General features: G+C 35.2%; 3 protein-coding genes across 3 annotated transcripts; 2 read left to right on the top strand and 1 right to left on the bottom strand.

The window, feature by feature from the left end:
- Window positions 1–1,806: 1,806 nt before the first annotated feature.
- On the top strand, window positions 1,807–14,250 carry LOC145601482 (DNA binding protein). The gene is made up of 13 exons (XM_081657503.1): window positions 1,807–2,079; window positions 3,206–3,313; window positions 3,400–3,534; window positions 6,171–6,743; window positions 6,983–7,160; window positions 7,501–7,800; window positions 7,991–8,781; window positions 8,873–8,958; window positions 9,049–9,267; window positions 11,563–11,691; window positions 11,829–12,197; window positions 12,866–12,981; window positions 13,669–14,250. The coding sequence occupies exons 1-13, from the start codon at window positions 1,975–1,977 to the stop codon at window positions 13,764–13,766; spliced, it is 3,207 nt and encodes a 1,068-aa protein (XP_081513629.1). The 5' UTR covers window positions 1,807–1,974; the 3' UTR covers window positions 13,767–14,250.
- Window positions 14,251–14,344: 94 nt separating this feature from the next.
- On the bottom strand, window positions 14,345–17,595 carry LOC145601483 (PI-PLC X domain-containing protein At5g67130-like). The gene is made up of 8 exons (XM_081657504.1): window positions 17,338–17,595; window positions 16,956–17,087; window positions 16,093–16,230; window positions 15,866–15,964; window positions 15,436–15,739; window positions 15,112–15,335; window positions 14,928–15,014; window positions 14,345–14,554 (listed from the first exon to the last, which is right to left on the bottom strand). Exons 1-8 carry the CDS (start codon window positions 17,437–17,439, stop codon window positions 14,537–14,539), a joined length of 1,104 nt encoding a protein of 367 aa, XP_081513630.1. The 5' UTR covers window positions 17,440–17,595; the 3' UTR covers window positions 14,345–14,536.
- A 2,493-nt stretch (window positions 17,596–20,088) lies between these two features.
- LOC145601312 (cytochrome b5-like) lies at window positions 20,089–23,412 on the top strand. Its single transcript, XM_081657311.1, has 3 exons — window positions 20,089–20,304; window positions 22,666–22,732; window positions 22,917–23,412. Exons 1-3 carry the CDS (start codon window positions 20,218–20,220, stop codon window positions 23,159–23,161), a joined length of 399 nt encoding a protein of 132 aa, XP_081513437.1. The 5' UTR covers window positions 20,089–20,217; the 3' UTR covers window positions 23,162–23,412.
- The last annotated feature ends 248 nt before the right edge of the window (window positions 23,413–23,660 follow it).

The following is a 23,660-nucleotide window of genomic DNA, read 5'->3' as shown; positions in this document are numbered from 1 at the left end:
AGCATCTTTGCAATAGATGAATTGAACACTTTTATGCAGTTGCTTTATAGACGAGGTACGATATTAACGAAATTGGTGATCTACTATTGAACTTGACTTTGCACAGTTACATTCTTTTTTTAGAAACTTCTGAATTATTGATAAGACCATTCTTGATCTTTCTCACTTTCTTCATCTTTATCTGAGTAAAAGCAAATATAGCACATAAAATAGTAGCAGCACATTGAGGATAGAGGACAGTAGTAGCAATGAACATAACCAATTCAACTTTTATATTTCAATCTTGATGCAAATTCAAATCTCTTTTAATATCGTCTTTAAAGTAAACATACATATCCTGACATACATAAATGTTAACTATCTTAGATAATTTTTAAAAATTGGAGGTGTAACTCAATATTTGATGTCGAGTTTTGTCTTTTTTTTCTTTTTTTTTTGTTGAGGGATTGTCTTTAATAAACGGCTCTATATAACAAAAACAAATCTAGTAAGGGACCATATAGATTTGCTTACCTTGTTAAAGTTAGTCACAATTGCATGTAAGGTTACTTATTTTTTTTTTATTATTTTTTTTCTTTTTTGACAAACACAATTGTAAGGTTACTACTATACCAGTTTCAAAATAATTAAATAACTCACTAAGGCGAGTACAAAGTTTTAGACAAGTTGTTTAAATTGATATTGATAAAGAAAAATAGGAAAAAATCAATTTTAACGGTCTCAACTATGACCGATCTTATTTAAAAGATTTCAACTATTGTTCCAAACTTTCAAGGGTCCTTCTCAAAACAGTCCCTAACATATTTTTAACCGATTTGACTGGTAAATAGTGTCACGTGTCTTTGTACGTTTAATGTTTTTTTTAAAATAATTATCCTCCACCACTCGAAACACTCATCCCCCTCCCTTTAGGCCCTAATTTCCCGACCTTAAAACAATAAGATTTATTGAAACAAATCACCAAAAATTCAATACGCGGCAATCTTACTGATTTATCCGGTTATAATAAGTTAGGGACTCATTTATAAATAACCTCGGCGCCAAAAGTTGGAATTGGGACTTGTAGTATCAATTTTTTTTTTTTTTGGGGGGGGGGTATTTTTATTAATCAAAAAAATTATAAAGAAAAAGTAAGGGAGAGAAATATTACTCCCTCCGTTTTTTTAAGTGTCCTATTGGGAACTTTAATTTGGCATTATTCATTAGACCTACTTTGACCAATGTTTGTTAATTAAACATAAGAAAAAAATATAGTCTTTGTAGATATTTGTTGGAATTGTCTTATTGATTGAGTAGATTATTAATACCCATTTGTTATAAATATATTATTGATAATTAAAGATATTATTGGTTAAAATTTTGCATTGACATACATGCACAAGGGAAAACGTTTCACCTATTTAAACACGGAGGGAGTACAAGTGTTCCTAAGTACGTCTATGTGTCACGTAGAGTCGTAGACCCTTTATTGCGCCAAGTCACCCACTCAACTTATCATTATGCCACGTGGCTCTCTCTTTCATTCGCTTCTCATGTAGCGAGTGTTTTACCACAAGTTTTATATATATGATATATTATGTTATAATTTAAATACGAAACTTTAATATTAATATAAATTTTAATATAATTTAAATACAAAATGAATAACAAATTTAACTAAAAGAAAATTACGTCATTAATTGAAACATGTACTAATGATCAATCCCATATAATGATCCGGGCATCGACCGAGCCCAAATACTAGAGCAATAATTAAATTGAAGCAACTTACGGAGTTACCGAGGGTCCGAGGAAGTAAACACCACACACAAACATTTGGAGGGAAGAACATTTTACATTCCCGCCATTAGAAAACCCCCAATTCTCAAGGTTTACTCATCTCTCTGCTCAACTCAACCCTCCCCCCAAAATCTCCATTTTTCTCTCTCCTCCTTTTTCTTCAAGCTTTTGAGTTTTTAGCTGAATGCAACGTCAATGGTGAAATCCGACTTCGATTCAAAGTCAGATGGCCTCGAAATCCTCTCCATTGGAGCTCTATACACCGGACCTTGGGATAAGAAATACTGGAGTTCCTCTAGGGTTTGTTCTTCTCTCTTTCTCTTTCTTCTTCGTCAATAATTTAGCGATGTTTTTAAATTTTGAAGAAAATTAGATAGTTTACTTCAATTGATTGCAATTTTGAGTTTATCAAGTTGAAATTTTCTACTGGCGGAGTAAATCTGGAAAATTTCAGCTTATTTTATTCAAATTTGGATATTGGCGAGCAAAATTATCTGCATTTCGATTAGTTTGTTTGGTTTGATTGAATTGTTGTATCATTTTTGCGTCTATAGCAAAATATTAGGTATTGCGATTGAGTTGTTCCATAAGCTTTGATTACATTGTGAATCATGTGAAAAAATTGGGCCTGATTTGGTAGATTAAATTGTGCAATTTCGGCAGTTTGCCGACGAGTCTGTTCTTGCTGGAACTTAGGTGCAAACTTGCAAAGTCTTAACAGTAGCGGAGGTGATTGACATATTTGGTATATTAATTTGTTGAAATTGATAGAATTAATTTTTCTAACTTTAAAAAGGTACCGCTGGTAATTACCGTGAGATGGATCAGTAGTTTTAGATTATAGCATGAGATAACATTCTATTTGAAGCATTTGTGTAAATGATGTAGTTAGCAAATTACGCTCCGTTTGGATTGGCACCACAAAAAGACTGTTGAATGTTTTCTCATTGGTTGTGGCCTGCCTTTTTAGTTGATCATAGGATTTGTTAAGTGCTTTGGATGGTGTTGAACTTTATAGATGTGGCGTAAGGTGTTAGGGACTTAGGGCTTATTTGAATGTCATTACACTTTACTATACATGTAACTTGTAACCCTATAAAGGTGGAAGCCTCATGGATTGGATAGGTGTAATTGAATAGTTATGTCATTTTGTGCAACTTTATTTTTCTGTATTGGCGAACTGGATTTTGTACTTTTTGTGTGGTTGTCAATACTAGTTAGTGGTAGGCTGTAAGGATGTAATAAATGTACCTTAAAAGTTCATCCATTGGCGTTGTTTGTTGAGTGATCAATGCATTTAGAGAATGGCTCTCCATTGGTGTTTGGGTATTTAAATAATATTTTTTGCGGTCAATTACATTACATTTGTGAATGAATTCATACTCTTTGTCAGCTCTTATTCACAAAATAGATTCTCCATTTGTAGGGAAAAGACCGATATCCTTATCCAATTGGCTACCAAGCCCTTCGAACCCACAATGGGCTCACTTATAAGATGGAAATCCATGAGGGTTCAAAAGGGCCCATATTTCAAGTAAGTTACTGCACTTTCTGATTCATATCTCAATGTAGTAAAAATGAGGATTAGAGTTCCTTTACAAGTTTACCTTTCATTGGTAGATTACCTCCAACGACAAACAATTTGGTTCTGGAGAAACACCGGACAGAGCATGGGAGAACTTTCAGAAGAAGTGCTTGACTCGTATCAAGCTTTGGCATGGGAAGAGATCTTCTGGCAAAATTGACGGCGTGGAGGTAAATCTTTTTTTGCTCTTCAAATGTCAAATGTAGGTATTGTTCTGTCCCTAGCGGCTTATGCACATATTAAAGGATTCGTATCTCAAACCTGCATTGTGTCCTAAGCTTGAAATTGGTCAAAATAGATCATACATCTGAGACTACATTTATTTCTTGTAAATTATTGAGGTTGGATGAAGACACTTGCATCCCAATGGGACTTGCCTTTTCTTGTTGCATGTTAGATGGAGCCAAGAATAGCCAACTAAGACGATCATCCATCTTATAACTTAAATCATAGGTTGCAGGTATTCATGTACCTTAGTTGGAATATTGTGACCCATACGGACTGAGATAAGCTTTATCTAAAATGCACTTGCATTTATTACTAGGTATCACTTTTTGAAGCAAGAAACCAAGATTGAATCATAAAGTCTATGTTTATCATGTTGTGTGCTTACATTCTCTGGGATTTGTGTAAGCATTATGTGAAATATTAGAATGACATTAAGGTTGAATTACAATATGCTCTATGTGGGCCTTGGGGTCGCATTGTAAGTGGCTTTAAAGTGGCTCATTACAAGGATGGAAAGAGCAATGTGCCTAGGATAAGACACGATAGTACAATGTTGGAACCTTTTCTGTGAGATCCCCTAGATAGATAAATTTTATGCTTTGGTGAATGGGCTTGGTTAAAACCATAATAGATTTAGCCTCATTGGGCATTAGTTGGGCTCTCAACCTATCTCATCTTGAAGGACTGGATTGTGAATGTGGTGATATCGTAACTAAGAATTTGTAGAACTTGGATGATTTGATTCAAAAAGAGAATAGGCTGTAATATGATAGATTAAAATGAAATGGGTTAAGGTGGCATAGGATAAGTAGGCAAAAGTTCTGCTAAATTGTTCTTTGGAGTGTTTTCTTTTGTAAGTTTGAGATTGGACATTTGCAGATTATTGGAGTCAGGTCATCTTGTGCATTTGAAATTTATCTGTAGAACCAGCCAACCAGGTGGGTTAGGTTTTATCCTTAGGAGTGTGAGATCAAGAACATCTCCTTGTTGTGATTTTGTTGATTTTTGCCACATTTATGTCTGTCAAGAGCTTAGAGGAACGGTTGGGAACTTGGGATGCTTCAGCTGGGCAGTTACAAAATTTTTTTTGGTCAAGCATAAAGTCTATACAAGGAGAAAAATAAGCAACTTAGAGAGGAGTCTTGGAGAAGGGACTCAGTTTACTTTTCCTAAGTTTATTAATATGTGCCTCCAACATACTTCCGTAAGTATCAGAATTTTTTCTAAAAGATGGGCCAACTGTTTCTTGGAATTTTGCAATTTTCCCTTAAGAATTTTTTTACTAGGTAGATAGAGTTTTCATATTCTTTAAGAATTACTCTAAATCAGACAGGCCATATCAAAGATGTGATTAGGAGATTCTTCTGCGTCATTTCTAGCAGCTTTTTCCATACAGCATACAAGTCCAAAACACTTTTTTTTTTTTTTTTTTTTTTTGGGGGGGGGGGGGGGGTGGAGTTTGACAGGTAAGATGTTCTAGGTGCCTAGGGAGTCATCTGCAAAAATTATCTTGAACTTTTCCATCTGAAGTTTGGTCGTTATACATCTTGCTTATTAAAGCAGCCTTGGAAAGATGCATATCATAGTTCAGTGAATATCATTATCGATTTAGCGAGCTTAGAATCTGAAATTTTTGCAACATGAATTATATTGAATGAACACATTAGAAGCAGAAAGGAAAGACAATATAAAGAAAACAATCAATATTGTTTCATATTCAAAAAATTTATAATTGTTGAATCCCACTGTAGCCCACTTATGAGTGTCCCACATTGGAGAAAGAGGATAGGTGGTTCCACTTTATAAGGTAGAGGAGTAACTCCTACTATTGCCAATTGGTTTTAGTATGGAAGCTAGCCCACTTATGAGTGTTCCACATTGGAGAAAGAGGATAGGTGGTTCCACTTTATAAGGTAGAGGAGTAACTCCTACTATTGCCAATTGGTTTTAGTATGGAAGCTCCAAAGCCTTGTTTGTGGACCTAACTCTCCTCCTCCTTATTCGGGTTACCCAGGCCCATTTCATATTGTTTCAAAAATTTAACATGGTATCAGAGCCCAGGTTTGTTGAGCCGTATATAACTGGGTATTTGTCAAGCCACTGGTTAAGGGGCCTCTATTGGATGTTCATTCCCAAAGAGGATTTATATTGTACCTTCTGGTGTGCTCTAGTTCTAAGGATACTCATAAGTGAGGGGGAGTGTTGAATCCCATTGTAGCCCACTTATGAGTGTCCCACATTGGAGAAAGAGGATAGGTGATTCCACTTTATAAGGTAGAGGAGTAACTCCTACTATTGCCAATTGGTTTTAGTATGGAAGCTCCAAAGCCTTGTTTGTGGACCTAACTCTCCTCCTCCTTGTTCGGGTTGCCCAGGCCCATTTCATATTGTTTCAAAAATTTAACAATAATAGTTTTTTTTTTTTTTATAATTCTTAGCCTTATAATATTATGTCAGGAACTATAACCATGAAAAATCCTGTGTATATTTCCCTTTTGCAATGATTTAGTGAATTGTTTAGCATGCCACTTCTGCATGCTCTGACAGTTTTGTTTCACTGTCAATGTACATTATACAGTTTTTTGGATTTAAAAATGCATTGGTCCAGAGATTACTCCGGGAGCTCGTAGCCACTGTAAATGATGCCTCTGATCAGAGTTCAGTTTTAACCAACTGTAATGAAGCTTCTCCAAAAGTTCATGACACTGAGTGCCTCGTGACACACAAATACCCTGATTTGAGGTCATGTCTTGAGAAGACCATTGTAACTGGTAAGAGAAGCAGAACCTCTAGAGGAATAGATACAAAGTTAGCTTGTAAAAGTGGTCATGAAAGATGGCAGCCTCCACATCTAGGTAATGATACCAAGGCTCTATATTCTGCATCTGGGAAGATGGACATTGACGAACCCCTGATTTCCTGTGCTCTGAGTGATCACCATGATAAAGGGGCTTTGCAAGTAACATCAAACATGGAGCTTGGAGATAATGTTTTGTTATTAGCTCATGGGCTACCTGTAAAGTCTCATGAAGTTCCTGGTGATCCAAAAACTGAATCTTGTTTAATCCAAGTGCAGAGTGAGCCTCCTATCATGGAAACATCCGTTGCAGCATCCTCACTTGGTGTAGACATGCCACAAGAAGAGAAACCTGTAAGCAGACTGTAGTCTCTTTTAATCCCTATACTGAAGTTTTGTAATTATTTTTTATAAATTAATCTCTATTATTTGCTTTTGTTTTCTTATCTCTTCCCATAGACTTAAATGTAACCTAACTTTATACAATGATAGCACTAGGGTCCATATACTTGGAATTCTTCAGCAAACTTTCATGACATATATGTAGCTCTTATTGCTTGCTTAACAAGGAGAAGATTCTTAATGTTTCACAGCTTGACAGACAATGTATTGAAGTCCAAGGAGTTGGTTTACCTGTGGCAACTGAAGAAAGAAGTCAGATGGTTCAAGTAATACCTGACTTGTTAAAGCCAAGGTCTCCACTTCTGAGGGATTCCCAGGTCAGTCATGCTGGTGATCTGTTTGCGCCTGATTCCTCTGATACTCAGCAAGGTACTGATAGTTTGTCAAGCTTGATCACTGACTTAGTCTGAGATAAACATCTTTTTCTCATTAAACAAGCTTAATCCACCTGGGTGGGACAGTTAATGTGTGTTACAATACCAATGTGCTCATTCTAAAGATTAGGTATTGACTATGATCACAAAGACCCTACTCCAATTGGTTCGCACAAGGACCTTGGGGAGAAAAGAGTGTCGAAACATCAAACTAAACTCCGCTTTTTTTTTTTTACTCTTTCTTTTTTCTTTTCTTTACCTTTATTTATTTATTTAGTTTTTAATTTTAAAAATTTTAGATATTTCACTTGGTGACACAGTTGGCTTCTATGCAGAAATTGCCTGTGCTCCGAATTCTGGCAGTTATAGTGGAGAGCAGGCCATAGCAAGAAATGAACCAGTTGGTGAGATGGCGTTTTCTGAGGAGGCCATAATGGGATCACATTCAGAGGAAGGAAGCTACTTGAATGGAAATTCTGAAAAAAGTGATTTTGATTCTGTTGATGATGATATAGCTAAGTCAATGATGGCACTTTTAGTTCCGTTAGCAGTTCCACTTCTTACATATTCATCACGAAAAAGGAGAAAAACTAAGCGCCATAAAAATTTACCATCTGCTGATTTCAAATCTTCTGGTATAATTCAGTGTGTACATTGCTTGTTGTTATATCTGATTTTGGACATCTGTTGGATGAATTTAAATTGTTGGCTGGACCTGTATTTTTAGTTTTTTTTTTTTTTTTTTTTTTTTTTTTTTTTTTTTTTTTTTTTTTTTTTTTTTAAAAAAAATTCGGGCAAGTGATGATGACCTGGTTGATTTTGCAGCTGGAACAGTTGCTGGTTCTGGTTCAAATGGACAAACAAAAGCGCATCTTTCGAGTGCAATTGATTCGGGTCTATCAATGATGCAAGACCTCAGATATGTTGTTCCAGACAGTGTAGAAACTGACCAATATGAAGATCATGTAGCTAATGAGCTACCACCTTCTGATAATGCTGAAACAGTAGCTGCCCATTTGCAGAAGGAGAAGCAAGAGCCTGATAAAAGAGGTTCATCTCCTGTACTTGATGCAACCAATTTTTCCTCTCATCATAATGGGATCACTGGAATCAAAGAAAACCTCAGATATGTTGTTCCGGACAGTGTAGAAAATGACCTGTATGAAGAACATGAAGACAATGAGCTACCACCTTCCAATAATGCTGAAGTAAGTGCTGCCTATTTGCCGAAGGAGAAGCAAGAACCTGATAAAAGAGGGTCATCTCTTGTACTTGATGCAAACAAGTTGTCCTCCCATCAAAATGAAAACTCTAAATTCAAAGATGAAGCTGAAATCCATCCCAGTTGTCTGAACAAATGGGAGCTCAATGATGGGATAGAAGGCCGTTCAAAGCTTATTGGTTGTTACTCTCACCCAATCCGTATTTCATCGGTAATGTTGACAAGAATACCCCAGGAAATCTACATTTGTGTTTCATGTGGTCTTCTGGAAGAAAAGAGAAGGGACTTGTTTCTGTACAAGCTATCTACTGCGGAACCTAGTTCAGGGAGCCCTTTTATGGTTGGTCATACGTCTATGAGCTTACCTTCCCTAAAAGATGAATTTGGTAGAGAAGTAAGTAAACAAACATGCATCAGCCCTTTTATTTTTCTACTTGTATTAGCTAGCTGGCTGAGTTGCCGTTTTCTTCTATTATCTTTATTAGGTTGCAGTTGATAAATTTGGATTACAGTTCACGCCAGATGCCAGTGGCCTAGTTTTAGCAGACTCCATCAGAGTGCCTTACTGCAGGTTTTGACCCATACATATATACAAGTATATTTTTTTGGTACTGCAAAACTGTGATGAAATACTAACATAATCCAAATTGCATTTGTCCAGGGAGAAAAATCTTTACTGCTTGTGTCCGGAATGTGAAACTTTCTGCTTCGAGGAGAATGCTGTAAAGATTGTACAAATCAAATTTGGCTACGTCTCCCTTGTGGTGAAGCTGAAAACAATTTTCTCTGTTCATTGCTTAATTGTTTGTGAACCTGATCGTCTGATCGCTGTGGATGAGAGTGGAAGAATCTACATATGGATTATGAATTCAACTTGGAGGTGATTTCTTGTCATGTCCCTTATCCTGCTTAAATATCATTAAATCTAGGATTCATACTTTCTGATTCTTTTAGAGAAAGAACTACTTCATTCAAGTCGAACTCAATGAGATGAAGGAATTTATATGCATTTGTTGTTAAGCTTGAACCTGATCTTAGTTTGAGATTGATCCTAGGTTGATTACTCATTTATCTGTTATTTCTGCAATCAAACTCTTTATCCCTACTCAAAATGATAGTAATTAGTAAGTATACTTTCTAGATTAAAATGTACTTTTAGATCTAGCCTAATTTACTACTCCCTCTGTCCAAATGCTGTGTTTTGACACAGAGATTAAGAGGTAAAAGAGAGGGGGGGGGGGTGTCTAATTTAATCATAAAAATTGAAGATGAATAGAGAGACGCTAAGTAATAAAAGAAAGTGTTGGAATATGAGAGAAAAAGGGTTGATGTGATGCAGAGAGAAAAGGTTGTAAGCAAAAGTGGGGTCCACATGCACATCAGATGGTATCTTTTTGAACCATTTCCAGTAGTAGGATGATCATTTTGGAACAGACCAAAATAGATGTCAAATAGTTCATTTGCTATCAAACAGCAAATTGCCTCTTGGCTTGAACTCTGGAGTATGAATGCAACTTGATTTTGCAATTAGTAGCAAAATTAAGCTTGTTACCTAAAAGCAAGCTTGAATTATCAGCTCTGCATGACAAGCTCGAAAAAGGAAATTCTAAAGAGTAACGTATTCGTGACAAGAATAGGGTAGAATTAAGTCAATCATCTCTGCATAACAAGCTGTCAAGCTGAAACAGGAAATTCTAAAGAATAATGTATTCACAACAGGAATAGGATAGAATTAAGTCTGGATCTATTATACTTTTGTTGGAGAAATTTATTGCTTTTTTTGATATGATGAAATGATAGTGCGCAACGATCCAGTTGAGAAGATTCGTACCAAACCTGATACCTAGGAAAGTAGGAATTTATTGGCTTGGCATCGAATTTTGGGAGCTCTATAGAGAGATTCTAGAAAGAGAAACTCCTTGTAATTTATAAACCACGAAAAGAATAGCACAAAGTCTTATATGTGGCTGGCCACACGATGTGGCCATTCAAAACGAGGGTTACTTCATTAGTGTATTAGGGATTACTCATTCAGTTTTTCAGGGGTTACTTCGTTAGTGATATATGGGTTACTTAGGGGTTACTTGGTGAGTATTATAAGGATTACCGGGTCAGTGTTATTGGGGTTACTTTGTTATTTTACAAGTGGTCACATGGTGTGACCAGCCGCACACAAGACGCACTGAAATAATAGTGTTTACGTTGTTAGTGCTTTGTCTCTTGCTTGTGAGTGTTTGTTCTTTGTTGCTTGAGTGTTAGGCTGGTCTAGATTCGGTCTAGGCGCCATCACGGGAACCTTGTAAGTTCCTAATTTGAAAAAAAAAAAAAGAAGAACTAGTCCACAAAATATCCCATGACAATTTGGTCCGACCTGCCGGAAGGGCAAGTACTACTCTAAGCTACGCATCAAGATGAGACCTCCCTCTCGTTCCGGAAAGCCAACATGGTCTGTAACAAACCCTACGGCTAGGAAGTTGACCTTCACTAGGGACATTCCCTAGGGTGTGTCTGTTAAACCCATAGCTGCCAATAGGGGTGTTCAAATCCAGGTACCCGGATTGACTACCTCATCCTCAGAGTCATTTCACTTGGTTTTGAAGCCAACTTTCTTCAATATGTGTGGACCACATTAGGACCAAAGGTGCAGCTTCCGTAATACCCATGTCTCCTAGTATATGAGCAGGTGCTGGTGGCAGCTGAGATGCTAGCACTGTCAATTTGGTGGCTTCACATAGTCTGTTAGGGATGTGTTGTCCCACATTGAGGAAGTCACATTGGTTGAATAGGGTTGCAGCCCCTAGGATTGTAAAGAACACTTTTTAGTTCTTATACTGAAGCTCATTTACCTTGTCGGATTAAGTAAATAACGAAGAGCCAGTTAGGAGTCTCAATTTAGGTGTCAGCAGGTTCAATTAAAAAAAAAAAAAAAAAAAAAGAAAGAAAGAAACGGGCTTTGAACATAATTTTTTTTTTTTTTAGTTTTTGATGGAATACAAATATTAGCTGTATGGCTGCTTATAATTCAATTTTAGCACTCAGTTTTACTATGCCAAGGATGTTTGCAATTTGAACAGTCGAGTCTACACACTGTATTTTTATTCAATTATTGCTGCCTCTTTTAATTTGACATATTTTGTTTTTGATGGAAATTCCAATCATTTTTAATCACTTGCAGTGAACAGACAGACGTATATGTTATACCAAGCTATGACTTTCTCCCATCTCGCATTGTAGAGTTGAAGAGAATTCCTAAATCAGCTTCTATGGTGGTTGGGCATAATGGTTACGGAGAATTTAGTCTGTGGTATGCAGTTTTTCCTACCGAACAAGAAATTTTATTGCTTGATGTGTCAAGAGCGTTTTTGTTTAGCCACAAGCTAAAAACTTTATTAAGCTCAGAAAAATAATTGCTCATTATGTTTTTGTTTCGAATTTTGCAAGGGACATAATCAAACGCACTCTTGTATCACAGTTTTCTGTTTCAGCAAGTTCAGTTATCGATTTTCTACCAGTAAGTTTGTTTAAATACCCAAGCAAGGGCCTGTCTAATGACAAAGTTGTCATGGAGGATTGTGTAAGGAAACTTAAGGAAGCAACTATGTTGTGGTTCTCAAGGCATGATGTAGCGAATATCTCATGCTCAATGGAAGGTGAAGATACTGCTATCTGGCTTCTTATATGCACTTCATCAGACACTCATGCTAAAACTTCTTGTTCCGCAAGTAATCACCGTTTGAACTTGGATGGATGTTGGAGGCTTGGTTTGTTGATGAAAAATATGGTGACTTTGGGAGCTGCTCTTAATTCAAGGTGCTCTTTTGGATTTAATAGTCTTGGTAGTTTTATTATGCTTCATCTTACTTGTTGCTTAGATGTTGCATGTTACCAAATATCAACTGAACTTCAATTCTCAGACTGAGTCTTGGACCATTTGCATTCACCATTAAAAGTTTCATTATTTTCATGCTATTATGTTTTCATAAAGGACTAGGCAAGTCGGATGCATATCTGATAAAAGGCCTATATGAAATAGCCTCTTTGCAGTCTTGGGCGAGTAAGGCTGCATATGCATCTGCTCCCTCTCCCCTTTCTTTACCAGTCTAATTATTGTTACTCAATTAGTTAAGCTGAATTATGTTGCTAGAACTTAATTTAAATGGCCCTCCAATATTGGTTTCTGATTCAAGAGGCATTATCCTTTCCAGTCCCAATATATCTTTTCATTTATCTTGCTAGATATTCACTTATCTGTTAGATTGCTCTAAAATATGTATTACAAGTATATACAAAGTTAATTATGGTTTTATGAATCTGCTAGCTGGTGTAAAAACAAAACTACATGTATTTAATGCAAAAATACTTGTAAAAAGAAAATAGAAATACATTTTTATTGAACGCTAACCTAAAGAGTCCTTTTTATCTCACTTACTATGACAATTTAGTTCCATTTCGAAACTTAGTTCTTTATTGTGTTCCAGCATTACTGCAATTGGTACATCATCAGGCACTGGAATCATTGGTACCCAAGAAGGACAAGTGTATACATGGGAGTTGGCCACAGGAAGAAAACTTGAAGCTTTACATGATCTTGAAGGTATGCTCCTTTAAATAAGTTGCATCTTTCATTAGTAATAGTTGATACATCTGAATTGTGGTGCAATGTTGATGTGTTTTTAGCATCTAGTTTGGTTCAAATTTAAGCTTATATCCAAGTTGCTGTCGTATAGTGTCAGACATTTTACCCTGTTCTGACTCTGATGAATCATCTAGCAATGTTTTTTTCCAAGTCCATTCCATTCTGTCCTTCACTAGCGGATCAGGGAAGCCCCTTGGAATCCTGGAAGAGTGAATAGTAGAACATTAAACATTCGTTGCCTTATAGGCTTCCATGTATAAGGGACCTTTTAGTGCACCATAACTATTTCAAGTATAATCTAAAAACTATGTAAGAACTGTTGAATAACAATGAAGTGAAAATTTTCCAGTTTGCCAACTCACACTCCAAGGTCCATTAAGCACAAATTATCTGCCACCTATGAGATGCCGCTTGACACTGGGATTGTCATCATGATACTGACACGGCAACTCTGCTTGGATTTTCTGTCTTGATTTTAGCATCTATGTATACAAGAGTTATGAATTGATTGTTGAAGTTAGACATTAGACATAATCTCTCGAGTAATTCATTGTTTTAAAGGGAATATTGTTACTGTTTTGTTAACCTTACATTTTTTTCCTGGATGATTTATCATATTAATTACTCATCCGTTTTCATTCTCAGGCAAGGAAGTCTTGCATATTGCTACTGATGAGTCAACCTCATCTGTTGTGGCTGTAGCTGGAGATGGTGGTCAGTTGTGCGTTTATCTCCGCTCTTGAAATCTTGTGAATAGTCGTATATACATATATTTTGTCTGCTACAGCAGTTTCCTACACACTACAAATGTATTGGATATGTAATGTGACAATGATACACCTGGTTCTGCTGGTGCATAATACCCTCATGATGGCTAGCCGTGGTTGCTCGTGCTGTTCAGTTTCCAAACCAGAAACTGCACTGAGTTCAATCACTGTTGAGTTCTGCGCAGCTTAAGGAAGAAAGGGACAGAGGCTGCATAGAAGTAGCCAGCTAAAACTGGTTGTTTTCTGAAGCAAAAGACAGGAACTAACCTACTAAACTATTTTTTGATCCTAGGAACAGGATACCAATTAAGTTTCCTGTGCGTTATATGTAGATCAATGTATAATAATGTAAATTCTATTCTTTTGGAAATTACTTCCTTGTAAATGTAACAAACACTGAAAACACATAACTAAAATGATCCCCTTTAGGTATATGAATGAAGATTGAAAGAAGATTGAATATGTATCAAAGATCTGCGGGATTTTGGTCTTTGATTTAAAAAGTTAGATTAGTTCAAGCATAAATTTAGTTTTGTCTGTGTGATGGAAGAGGTTATTACTTTGCAAGTACTAGTATTACTAGTGAATTTCTTAACAAAGTACAGGATTAGGTTAACATTTAAACTACCCAAACTGTTCCAAAAAGGGACTAGATTTTTATAAAACTAAATTAAGCTGTTGACATGAAGCTTATTCGACTTGTGCTCCCACCATACCTTGCTGTGGATATAACTGCAAGGCCTTGATCACCTTGATGGTTTTCGCTGCAACATGAAAAGGAGATTGTTAGAAATTCTAAAAAGCAATTCCACCGGACTAGTCCAGTTGTCCCTCTCTGTCTGAAATTAGTAGTCACATTATTATGACACGTAATCTCATAATGAAGTGTATGATATGATTATACGAAGACACCCTTAGTAATAGTTGTGTTACAACATTATTTATTTATTCATATCCGTATATATGACCATTGATTTTAGACAGAGTACTATATAGCTTAAACTGAAGCTAAGTTAACGATTGATCCAAACATTAAAGGTGCTTTTAAATCCATTGGTTCAGCAAATAACTTTAGCGTGAGTTTGTGAGCCTTAAAATGGTATCAGCTATTAGTTCCGTAATGAAAGGTCATATTACCACACATGCATGAATGTTAGTGGAACCACATAGCAGCTCTCCATTCAGGGTGTCGACTGCTTCGAATGCTCCTCCTCCTGCACTCCTCTGTTAACATATATCTATTAGTCACACAATAGAATGACATAATCTATAATAACATTCTTGTACTATTTTGTATCATATCGAGCTTAGTTTATGTTACCTTGTAGTAATCAACAGCAACAAAGTTAGCCCAACGGTTACCAGCAGCAGCATAGCAAGTTTTTAGCATATCAATAAGTTCTCTGGAGTTATGTTCACATGCTGTTAGCTTCACAGGAATTGTTTTAAAATGATTAACTAATACCAATGATTTGGTGTGATCATTCAATGGAGCTGACTCGTTTCGTTTGGGACATCTTCCTGGTTTCATCCCTTTACTTCCAACTGCAAAGGATTCAAGTGAGAAAATTAAATAAAATAAATTAGCTCGATCAATTAATGTTTCTTGATCAAGCAAAAACAAAAGGTTTATGTCATATCTTACACTGATTTTCAACCATGTAGTTCCACTGGTAAGCAATTCCCTCGCTTCTTTCCTTATCCATATCGGAGGTGAACACGACAAGCCTTTGATTCTTAGCTACCATTTGGCTAACCAAGGGCCAATTCTTGCCATTCTTAGGCATGTTTGATACCGGGAACCAATATTTCATTAAGCCTGACTCCTTAAAAATTTTTGTCAAACCTTTTGGAGTCTTCACATAATCTTCCAAGATTAGTGTTATAATTTCTGATGGATTGGATGCCATGAATACTTCGATTTCCTTCAATGTATCAATAGCACGTTCCTTTAATCACGAAAAGAAAATCAACATTATTTCAATCACATTGGTTTACATACAGTGTCATTGATTCAAAAACTTGAGGCAACAAATGTTCTTATGTTTTAAGTAAAAAATGAGTCTAGTTCTTACAAATGCGGTATATGAGTGACATTGGCCTTTAAACGAATGGCACAACCATACATCTCCTTTGTAGTCATAGGTATCCAGCATCAAGGCTCGAACACCATTCTGTACCCAAGTTATCAACGACCATCACAAACGAGTTTTATGTACGAAAACAGACTTTTTGCTCATGTGATGCTTACTCTATATTACATTTGTGTTACAAAACTGTAGGGAAAAGATCGAAGGCTCACGTGTAGTTGTTGTGTGACGCTATCTTCTTGATTTCTGAAGGTTACTCTAGGAGCTTTCGTGTTGTGGCGTTCCCCTTCGATGGCAAAGGAATTATGAGTTGTCAAGAATGCATATTTGTTGAAAGGCAGAGAATCATTCTGAAAGCAGCAGAAATAAGAAACAGATCATATAACAAGGCTAAATTAATATCTTTGCCACTTCAAATAAATAATAGCATATGACTCAAAAGTTTCTTTCTTCAAAACCATTAGAGTTGATGCATGTTATTGTGTAGAAGCTAGGTATGTCTTGACTATGCAGAGTGGCAGATGATCAAGCCCTAGAGGCAGAAACGGGTACATTCGAGTTCATTTGAATTTCATTAGCTCGGTTGGATAGCTAGCTTAACACAAATAGCTGGTACAACTACGGTTTGAAGCTAAGTAAATCGAGACCACATTGGAGGAATTCTTGATCACTTTTCGGATTTTATCAAATGATCCAATTTTCGAGTCTTTGTTGTTGTTGTTGATCCAATTTATGAAAAATTTCATCAATCCAAAAATTCCCCTACAATAAAGTTACAAAAATCCCAGAGGTTGCTAAATAAAATATCAAAATAATGTCACTCGAGTTTAAACCTTTTTTTATTTTTGACACTCTTGAGATAGATATATCATTGCTTGACTACCCGTTAATTTAACCTGGTGTACATTATTAACATGTAACTATGGATTCCTCAATGTAGCAAAATTTAGAAGTTTTTAATAGTGATCTTTATAAAACAGTATAATTCTCTATGCTAGTAATTCCAATCAGAAGATTCAAAATCATCATGCAATTTGTGATACATAGCAAGGTACACGAGTAAAAGGTTACATACCACAAGTTTGAACTGATTAGTGACAGTTGATCGAACACATTTTGACCCACTAAAACTTGGTCTTGGATACCGACAATTAGAACAGTACAAACCAGCACCACAATCTGAATTTCTTGCACAATTTTCCATCAACTGCAAAAAAAAAAAAAAAAAAAAAAAAAAAAAAAAAACCATAAAATTATTACCATTGCAAACTAAAATTTACACAATTTTACTTTGAAAAGAAAGCAAATTAAATTTATGCAACAAACTGTTCCCTTCATTCATCTCTAAATGTATGTCACTCTTACATACTGACTTTTTTTTTTTTGTAAGACAATCGCCGTTAAAATAGGAACAACAGTTAGAGACGAGGGGGTATATATACTCATGTACAATGTACCTTGCATTGTCCGTTGGAGCAAGAAGCAGAGATAACAATAGCATTGTGTAAGATGATTAAGAAAAATAGTGTAACTAAAAGCAGATTAATTGGAATAATCATCTTGTTTGTTAAGAGTTTGTTAGGAGGTTGTAAGAGAGTTTAAAGAAATGTAAGGTTTAAATGAAAATTGGGAAGAAGGTGAACAGATATTTTAGGCCAGAAAGTGAAAGAGTTCCACTAGTTGGTTGGTTCAGATGATTGAAGCTGACGGTTACTACTTACTAGATGCTTTTGTGTTTTGTGGCAAAAACCGTTCTTTTTTTTTTCTTTTTCTAAGGTGTGTGAGCCATGGGCCATGGCTGCTTGGGCCCGTGGGGACCTCGTGTTGGGTCGGGTATTGAAAATTGAATCTCGCATATTTGTTTGATTTATGTTTTTCAAAATCATACTACCTCCGTCCCCAAATGATAGTCCCTTATGGCCTATTTTTAGTCCCAAATTGATAGTCCCATTTGCTTTTTTCAAGTACCATTAATATTAATTTTTTATCAAAATTTCCTCCAATTACAACAATATTTGTGCAAATTTAACTTTTCCATGTAAATTTTGTTTTTCAATGCACTTTTATTACTTTGTCTCTCTACTATTTTACATACCCAATGTAAATTTATATTTTCAATGTAATTTTACTACTTTTATTTAAGTTTCTTAATTCCCGTGATTTTTGCCCATAAGGGACTATCATTTGGGGACGGAGGGAGTATAATATAGGTCATATAATAAATAAAAAATTAGTTAAATTTATTAAACTCGGGTTAATTTTGAAAACTGACAACAAAAAAGTGGAAACATCTTTTTCTTGTTTCTTGTTTTTGGTTTTTTGTTTTAAAAAAAAAAAACAGAAAACTAAAAACGAAAAACAATGCCAGGTTTTTCTTTTATGTATCTCTGATTTCTTGATTTTCACTCATTTAAACTTATTAAATCTTATTAATTTATTTTAGTTGTAAATTTTATTTTATTTTTTTTATTAACCCTTAACACTGATAACATATACAAAATAATCTAAAGTTATGTTACCAAACCTATAAACCCTGAAATAAGATGAACATAAGGAAATCACTAAGGATGTGTGTCTATTCACCTGCTTTTTACTAATTCGAATCTTAATCGAACTTATCAAAACTAACATAAAGTTATGTTAACTTATTAGACCTTATTAAAACTTATTATAATTGTAATCTGAACTTGAGTAACCCTTATCAGAACTTATTTTTCCTAAACTGAACTTAGAGCTTGTTCAGATTTACTGGACTGAGCTGAGCTAACCTAAACTGAACTGATTGAAGCTGAACTGAACTGAACTTTTTATGAGAGAAAGAAATTAGGAACTGAACTAAACTAAACTGAACTGAACTGAACTAAAAGTAAGCTGAACTGAACTAAAATTAAGCTGAACTGAACAAACCCTTAACTACACTAATTAGACCTGAAATAGGTGAAAATAAGGTGAATAGAACATGCCCTTAAGTAATGCCTCAAGTAATAAATTGTCTTATTCCATGCCCTAAATTAAGCAAGTAATTTAATGGAAAACTAAAGGGATACGTTTTGATGTTTATATACACAAATTGCACACATGAATGTGATTGGTGCATGATTAGTTTTTACGGATATGAAATTAAATTCAAGAGAAATATAAGGACTCGTAAACAAATCTTGTGTACCTTGTTGGACAAATGAATAAGAACAAAAACAAATGGTTATTCTAACGAAGGTTCTCATTTCATAAATCCATCATATATATGGTATGTTTTCTCTATCAGGTTGAATTGAATGGATTAGATTAGTCATTTGAGAATGAGATTACGAAAAGTGTTAAAAGAGTTATTTCATAGATACTTCTACATCCATAGACAACCTCTAATTTGATTTATATGACATGTTTGATTGATTTTTAATTTCAACCGTACATAAATTTCGTTACATTAAATAACCCTAAAGAAAGTATACAAGAAATTTCTAAGTTGATTGAATTAGCACATAAATGGCTAAGTAAGGGGAAAATAAAAAGAAACTTTAGATAATGAATAGCGATAGATTATTACAACATTTTTTTCTTACTATTTTTCTTACTTTTTTTTTATACTAGGGGGATTTAACGCACGCGATGCGCGCCAAACAGCCAGCCCCAATTAGGTCAAGATTCAATTGCTGGCAACGCATACTAGTTGATGCATTCGAGCTGCAGTAGCTCTAAAGTAACTCACCAAAGAAGAAAAGAAAGAAGGAAGAAGAAAATTCAAGTCACCGTGGTTCATCAAAGAAAGGAAGGGATGAGAAAAGGCCACATTAGCGCGCTCTCACACATGCCATTCGCACATACTGCTATTGTTTATAATGACTGAGATCAAATATTAAATGGAATCAACACAAATCAAGCATTAAAACTGCTCAATCACAAGAAATCCTTCATGATTGCCATATAGTTGAAAATAAAGAGTATAATAAGGGATTCTTACCTTCAAGTAATCTCACTTAATAAGATTCAAACTCAAGATAATAAAGTCTATTCAATTAGTTATTGTGCTTGCTCAATACTTTTACGAGTTTAACACTAATTTCTTTTTACGAAGTATGTTATGTACCTAACACATCGTATAGTATACTCATGTATGACTAGTGCACTACTCTAAAACTCTAAAAGGCCAAAGGAGAGAGTAGTTGAACTTGAATCAAAACAAAGCAAGAAGTTTCGGATTAAAACTTGGAGGATAGGAAACAACGACTTGGGAGGTCGGCCTAAGCAAAATCCAAACTTCAAACCTCCCAAGGTTTTAGGAGAGAGAAAATCAGGGAGTAAATCCAAAAACCCTCCTCAATTCTCCAACAAAGAAAATGCCAACTTTGACGAAACTCTTTAGTATGGAAGAAGCCGCCGAGCACAACACCAAGGATGATTGCTGGGTAGTTATTGATGGAAAGGTCACTTTTTTTTCCTTGATTTTTTCATTCATTTTCCAGATCTTCTTATTAATAAGTTCTAATAATTTGCTTGATTTTATGGGTTTATTTGGGTGTTCATTATTGTGGAATTTGTTCAACAAGTCGTTTATTTTAGTGGGTTTTGATTTGATTTTGTAATGTTTGTACTTAATTGGAAGAAATGTCATCTGGGGTTTTGCTTGGTTTCAATCTTGCTTTGAATTTGTAACTATTGTACACTCCACTGCGTTTTGTTTTGAATTTAAGTAAATTTGATTAGATTTTGCTTCCCATATCCTTGATTAGTGAGGAAAATATTGATTCATTGATGGTTAAAATCTTCATTGCTGTTGGGTTATTGCACATTAATCCAATTCCCCAATTTGGTCTTGTTCGTGTTCGGTATAGCTTTGTATACACTCCAATGCCCATTTTGGACTTTTGGTGTAGAAATATGTTAGATAGGTTAGAGTGTATAGCTTGGAGTGTATAAAGATGTTATTTTGGTGTGCACAATTGGGGCATTGGAGTGTATAGCATTGGAGTGTATAAAGATGTTCGGGAATCATGCTTTGATAGGTGTAGAAATATGTTAGAGGATTAGACATCTCTGTGCATTCCGGTGCCTTGTTTGGTCTTGTTTGTGCTCAACATATCTGTGGTAGCCAGTGCCTTATTTGGTCTCATTTGTGCTCGACATTGCTGTGGACTTTGACATTCAAATTTGGTTTTTATTTGGTCTTGTTTGTGCTTGACATATCTTAGGACGTATCTTAGACATTGATGAGGATTCCAAGTTAAAGCCCCAATTTGGTATTGTTTGTGCTCGAACTCCTTGTGTTTTGAACTTAGTGTTTCTGATTTTTCTTATATCATTTGTTCAGTTGGTATTCTTGGCGCCGTGTGAACAAATGAGGTGTTATTATGGTACCTAGCTAGTTTTTGGGCTTTTAGGATCATATACTCTACTCTTGAATCGCTCTGTGATTGGATGTATATATTTCTGTTTATTTTGATTAGTTTTTTCCGCGCTTCCTTAATCTTCATTGAGTTGGTTTTGGTGTTGGTCTTTTAGAGCCAGATCTTTGAACTTCGTTACTGCTGAGATCTATGATGCCTTAAGATATTCTCAATGTTCCTAAGATTAAAATAGGTTGTGCTTTCTCACTTCCCCGCTATATACTCTGTATTCAGGCTTCTAAGTACAAACCATGTATGCCAGTATTCTGTGTTTGTGGCATACATGTAACATTGCAACACTTAGAGTACTCGTGAATAAATAAGAGTTATGTATCCTTTTTGATCTTTGTCAATGAGAGATGAAGATGATATTAGCTAACATGTGTGATTTTTTGGGTTATTTATTTGAGGTGCTAACATGTGTGATTTTTTGAGAAGCTCTACTGCTATCTCAAATCAATTAGCATTACTTTATTAGGTTTATTTCTGATTCTCTTATGAATTCAGTAGATGTCAAATATATCATTTATTTTTGTGGCATATATGCGCTTTAAAGTGTGCACTTATGTTTGCAACAAATGGTGAAGTCGTAATGCTTTTTCAGGTCGCTGGATGCTTATGATCTTGTATAGATGTCTTTCTTCTCAAGAGATTTGGGGTGAGAGAGAAGTTAGGGAGGGGGGGTGGGGTGTTAAATCAGTTTCGCTTCCCAAATTGTTGCTGCTTGTGTTTCTTAAGTTGTCAGATTGCTATTGGCCTATTGTTTTATCAACTTTACTGTGCTGTGCTTTAATTATCTTCATCTTTCGTGTCCAATAAGTATATTTGTCAATCTTAAATCTTAATCCTCCTGCATTTAGCTTTGGAGTTTTGCTCTTGCCAACTATATGTGTCTTTTGTAGTTTGGTCTTGCCAAATATATGTGTCTTTTGTAATTTGGTTTCAAAGGGTGGTGTTCAAAATCAAAATTATCTATATCAGTGGTTAAATTTCTTTTTAGGTTGAAATATCCCCACTTAAAGCTCTAAATTCATGTGAAGTTAGGTATAAACCGATAGAAGGATTACTATTAGTATTGCTGATATCTGTCTTTTGACTTTTGAGTCTTACCGGTTTTGTCATCTCTCAATCTGGTTGTTCTTCTGCGTATTTAACATGGTTTAATGTTCATACTTTGTGTGACAATTTTTTTTTATTATTAGTGGCAAACTTTGGTGAATGCGCACTTTAAGTAAACCAGGGAACCATTGTTCCATGTTGACATATAGTGTGATCTTATATAATTGCTTCAGTATTCATTTTTATGTGTATTAAGTCATTTACTTCCTGTATAGAAGATCATTTGGTTATATTATTCATCTTGCTTGGATTTTGGAACTCAATAAATGATTTCCTTTTCAGGTGTATGACGTTACATCTTACCTCGACGACCATCCCGGTGGAGATGATGTGCTTCTCTCCGCAACTGGTATGTCCATTTATCTCAGTAGATCCAGTGTTTGCTGTTTGTATCAATATTTGCCTAATATAAGATATCTAATGTTGATGCTGTACAACTTGTGAGATAGAATCTCATATCGTAATGGTGGGAAGATTATAAATATTTTCTTTGCAAATTTCTAAAATCTCTTCATATATCATTAATAATGAAGGAAAGGACGCAAAAGAGGAATTTGAAGATGCTGGACATAGCCAAGATGCGAGGGATGAGATGGAGAAGTATTTTGTTGGAGAGCTGGACCCATCTGCTGCAACTATTCCAGAACGTAAACAAGAAAAGAAGGATATGGATACCATCCAGAAGATTAAGGACTTGCCTCTGCAGTACTGGGCAGCTCCTATAGCCGTCGTTGGCATCTCAATTGTAGTTGGCTTCCTTTACTTACGAAAGAAGTAGGTAACTCGTAGAAGCAAGCAGGGAGCAAATAGAACAAGCATCATACATCATTTAAACTCAAAATAACTGTTGATTGAATGAGAAGGATAGCTTAGCAATTTTGATAGAAAATTTATTCACCTGGATTGTAGTTTTTTCATTGATAAAAAATTAAAAACTAGTATATCCTGATATTCTTGTGGAAGCATGAATTTTGGTCAGAGCTTGAGATTACTCACAATATGAGTAGTATGTTGAGAATTGATCTTTCAGATTTGTTGTTTATGTGTTTTCGAAGGTCTCTTCGCTAAAATTTCAAAAATGGAATATTTATAACTTAATCAATTATTCAAATTATCTAACTTCATTCTGATACTGATCATCATGCAAAATCAAAAGGGAATATACACTAGAAAAAAAGTGTGAAAGATTTAGTGGTTGTTTGGTTGGATGAAGAAAGTAGTAATTCTTGTGAGCTTTCAACACATATGGAGTTCTATTTTCTAGGAATTTACTTTTC

The sequence above is a fragment of the Chenopodium album genome, chromosome 21 (genome assembly GCF_948465745.1).
Source record: "Chenopodium album chromosome 21, dcCheAlbu1.1, whole genome shotgun sequence".
NCBI lineage: Eukaryota > Viridiplantae > Streptophyta > Magnoliopsida > Caryophyllales > Amaranthaceae > Chenopodium > Chenopodium album.
The sequence above is the reverse complement of the archived record's forward strand: the minus strand, read 5'-3'. Positions and strand labels throughout refer to the sequence as shown.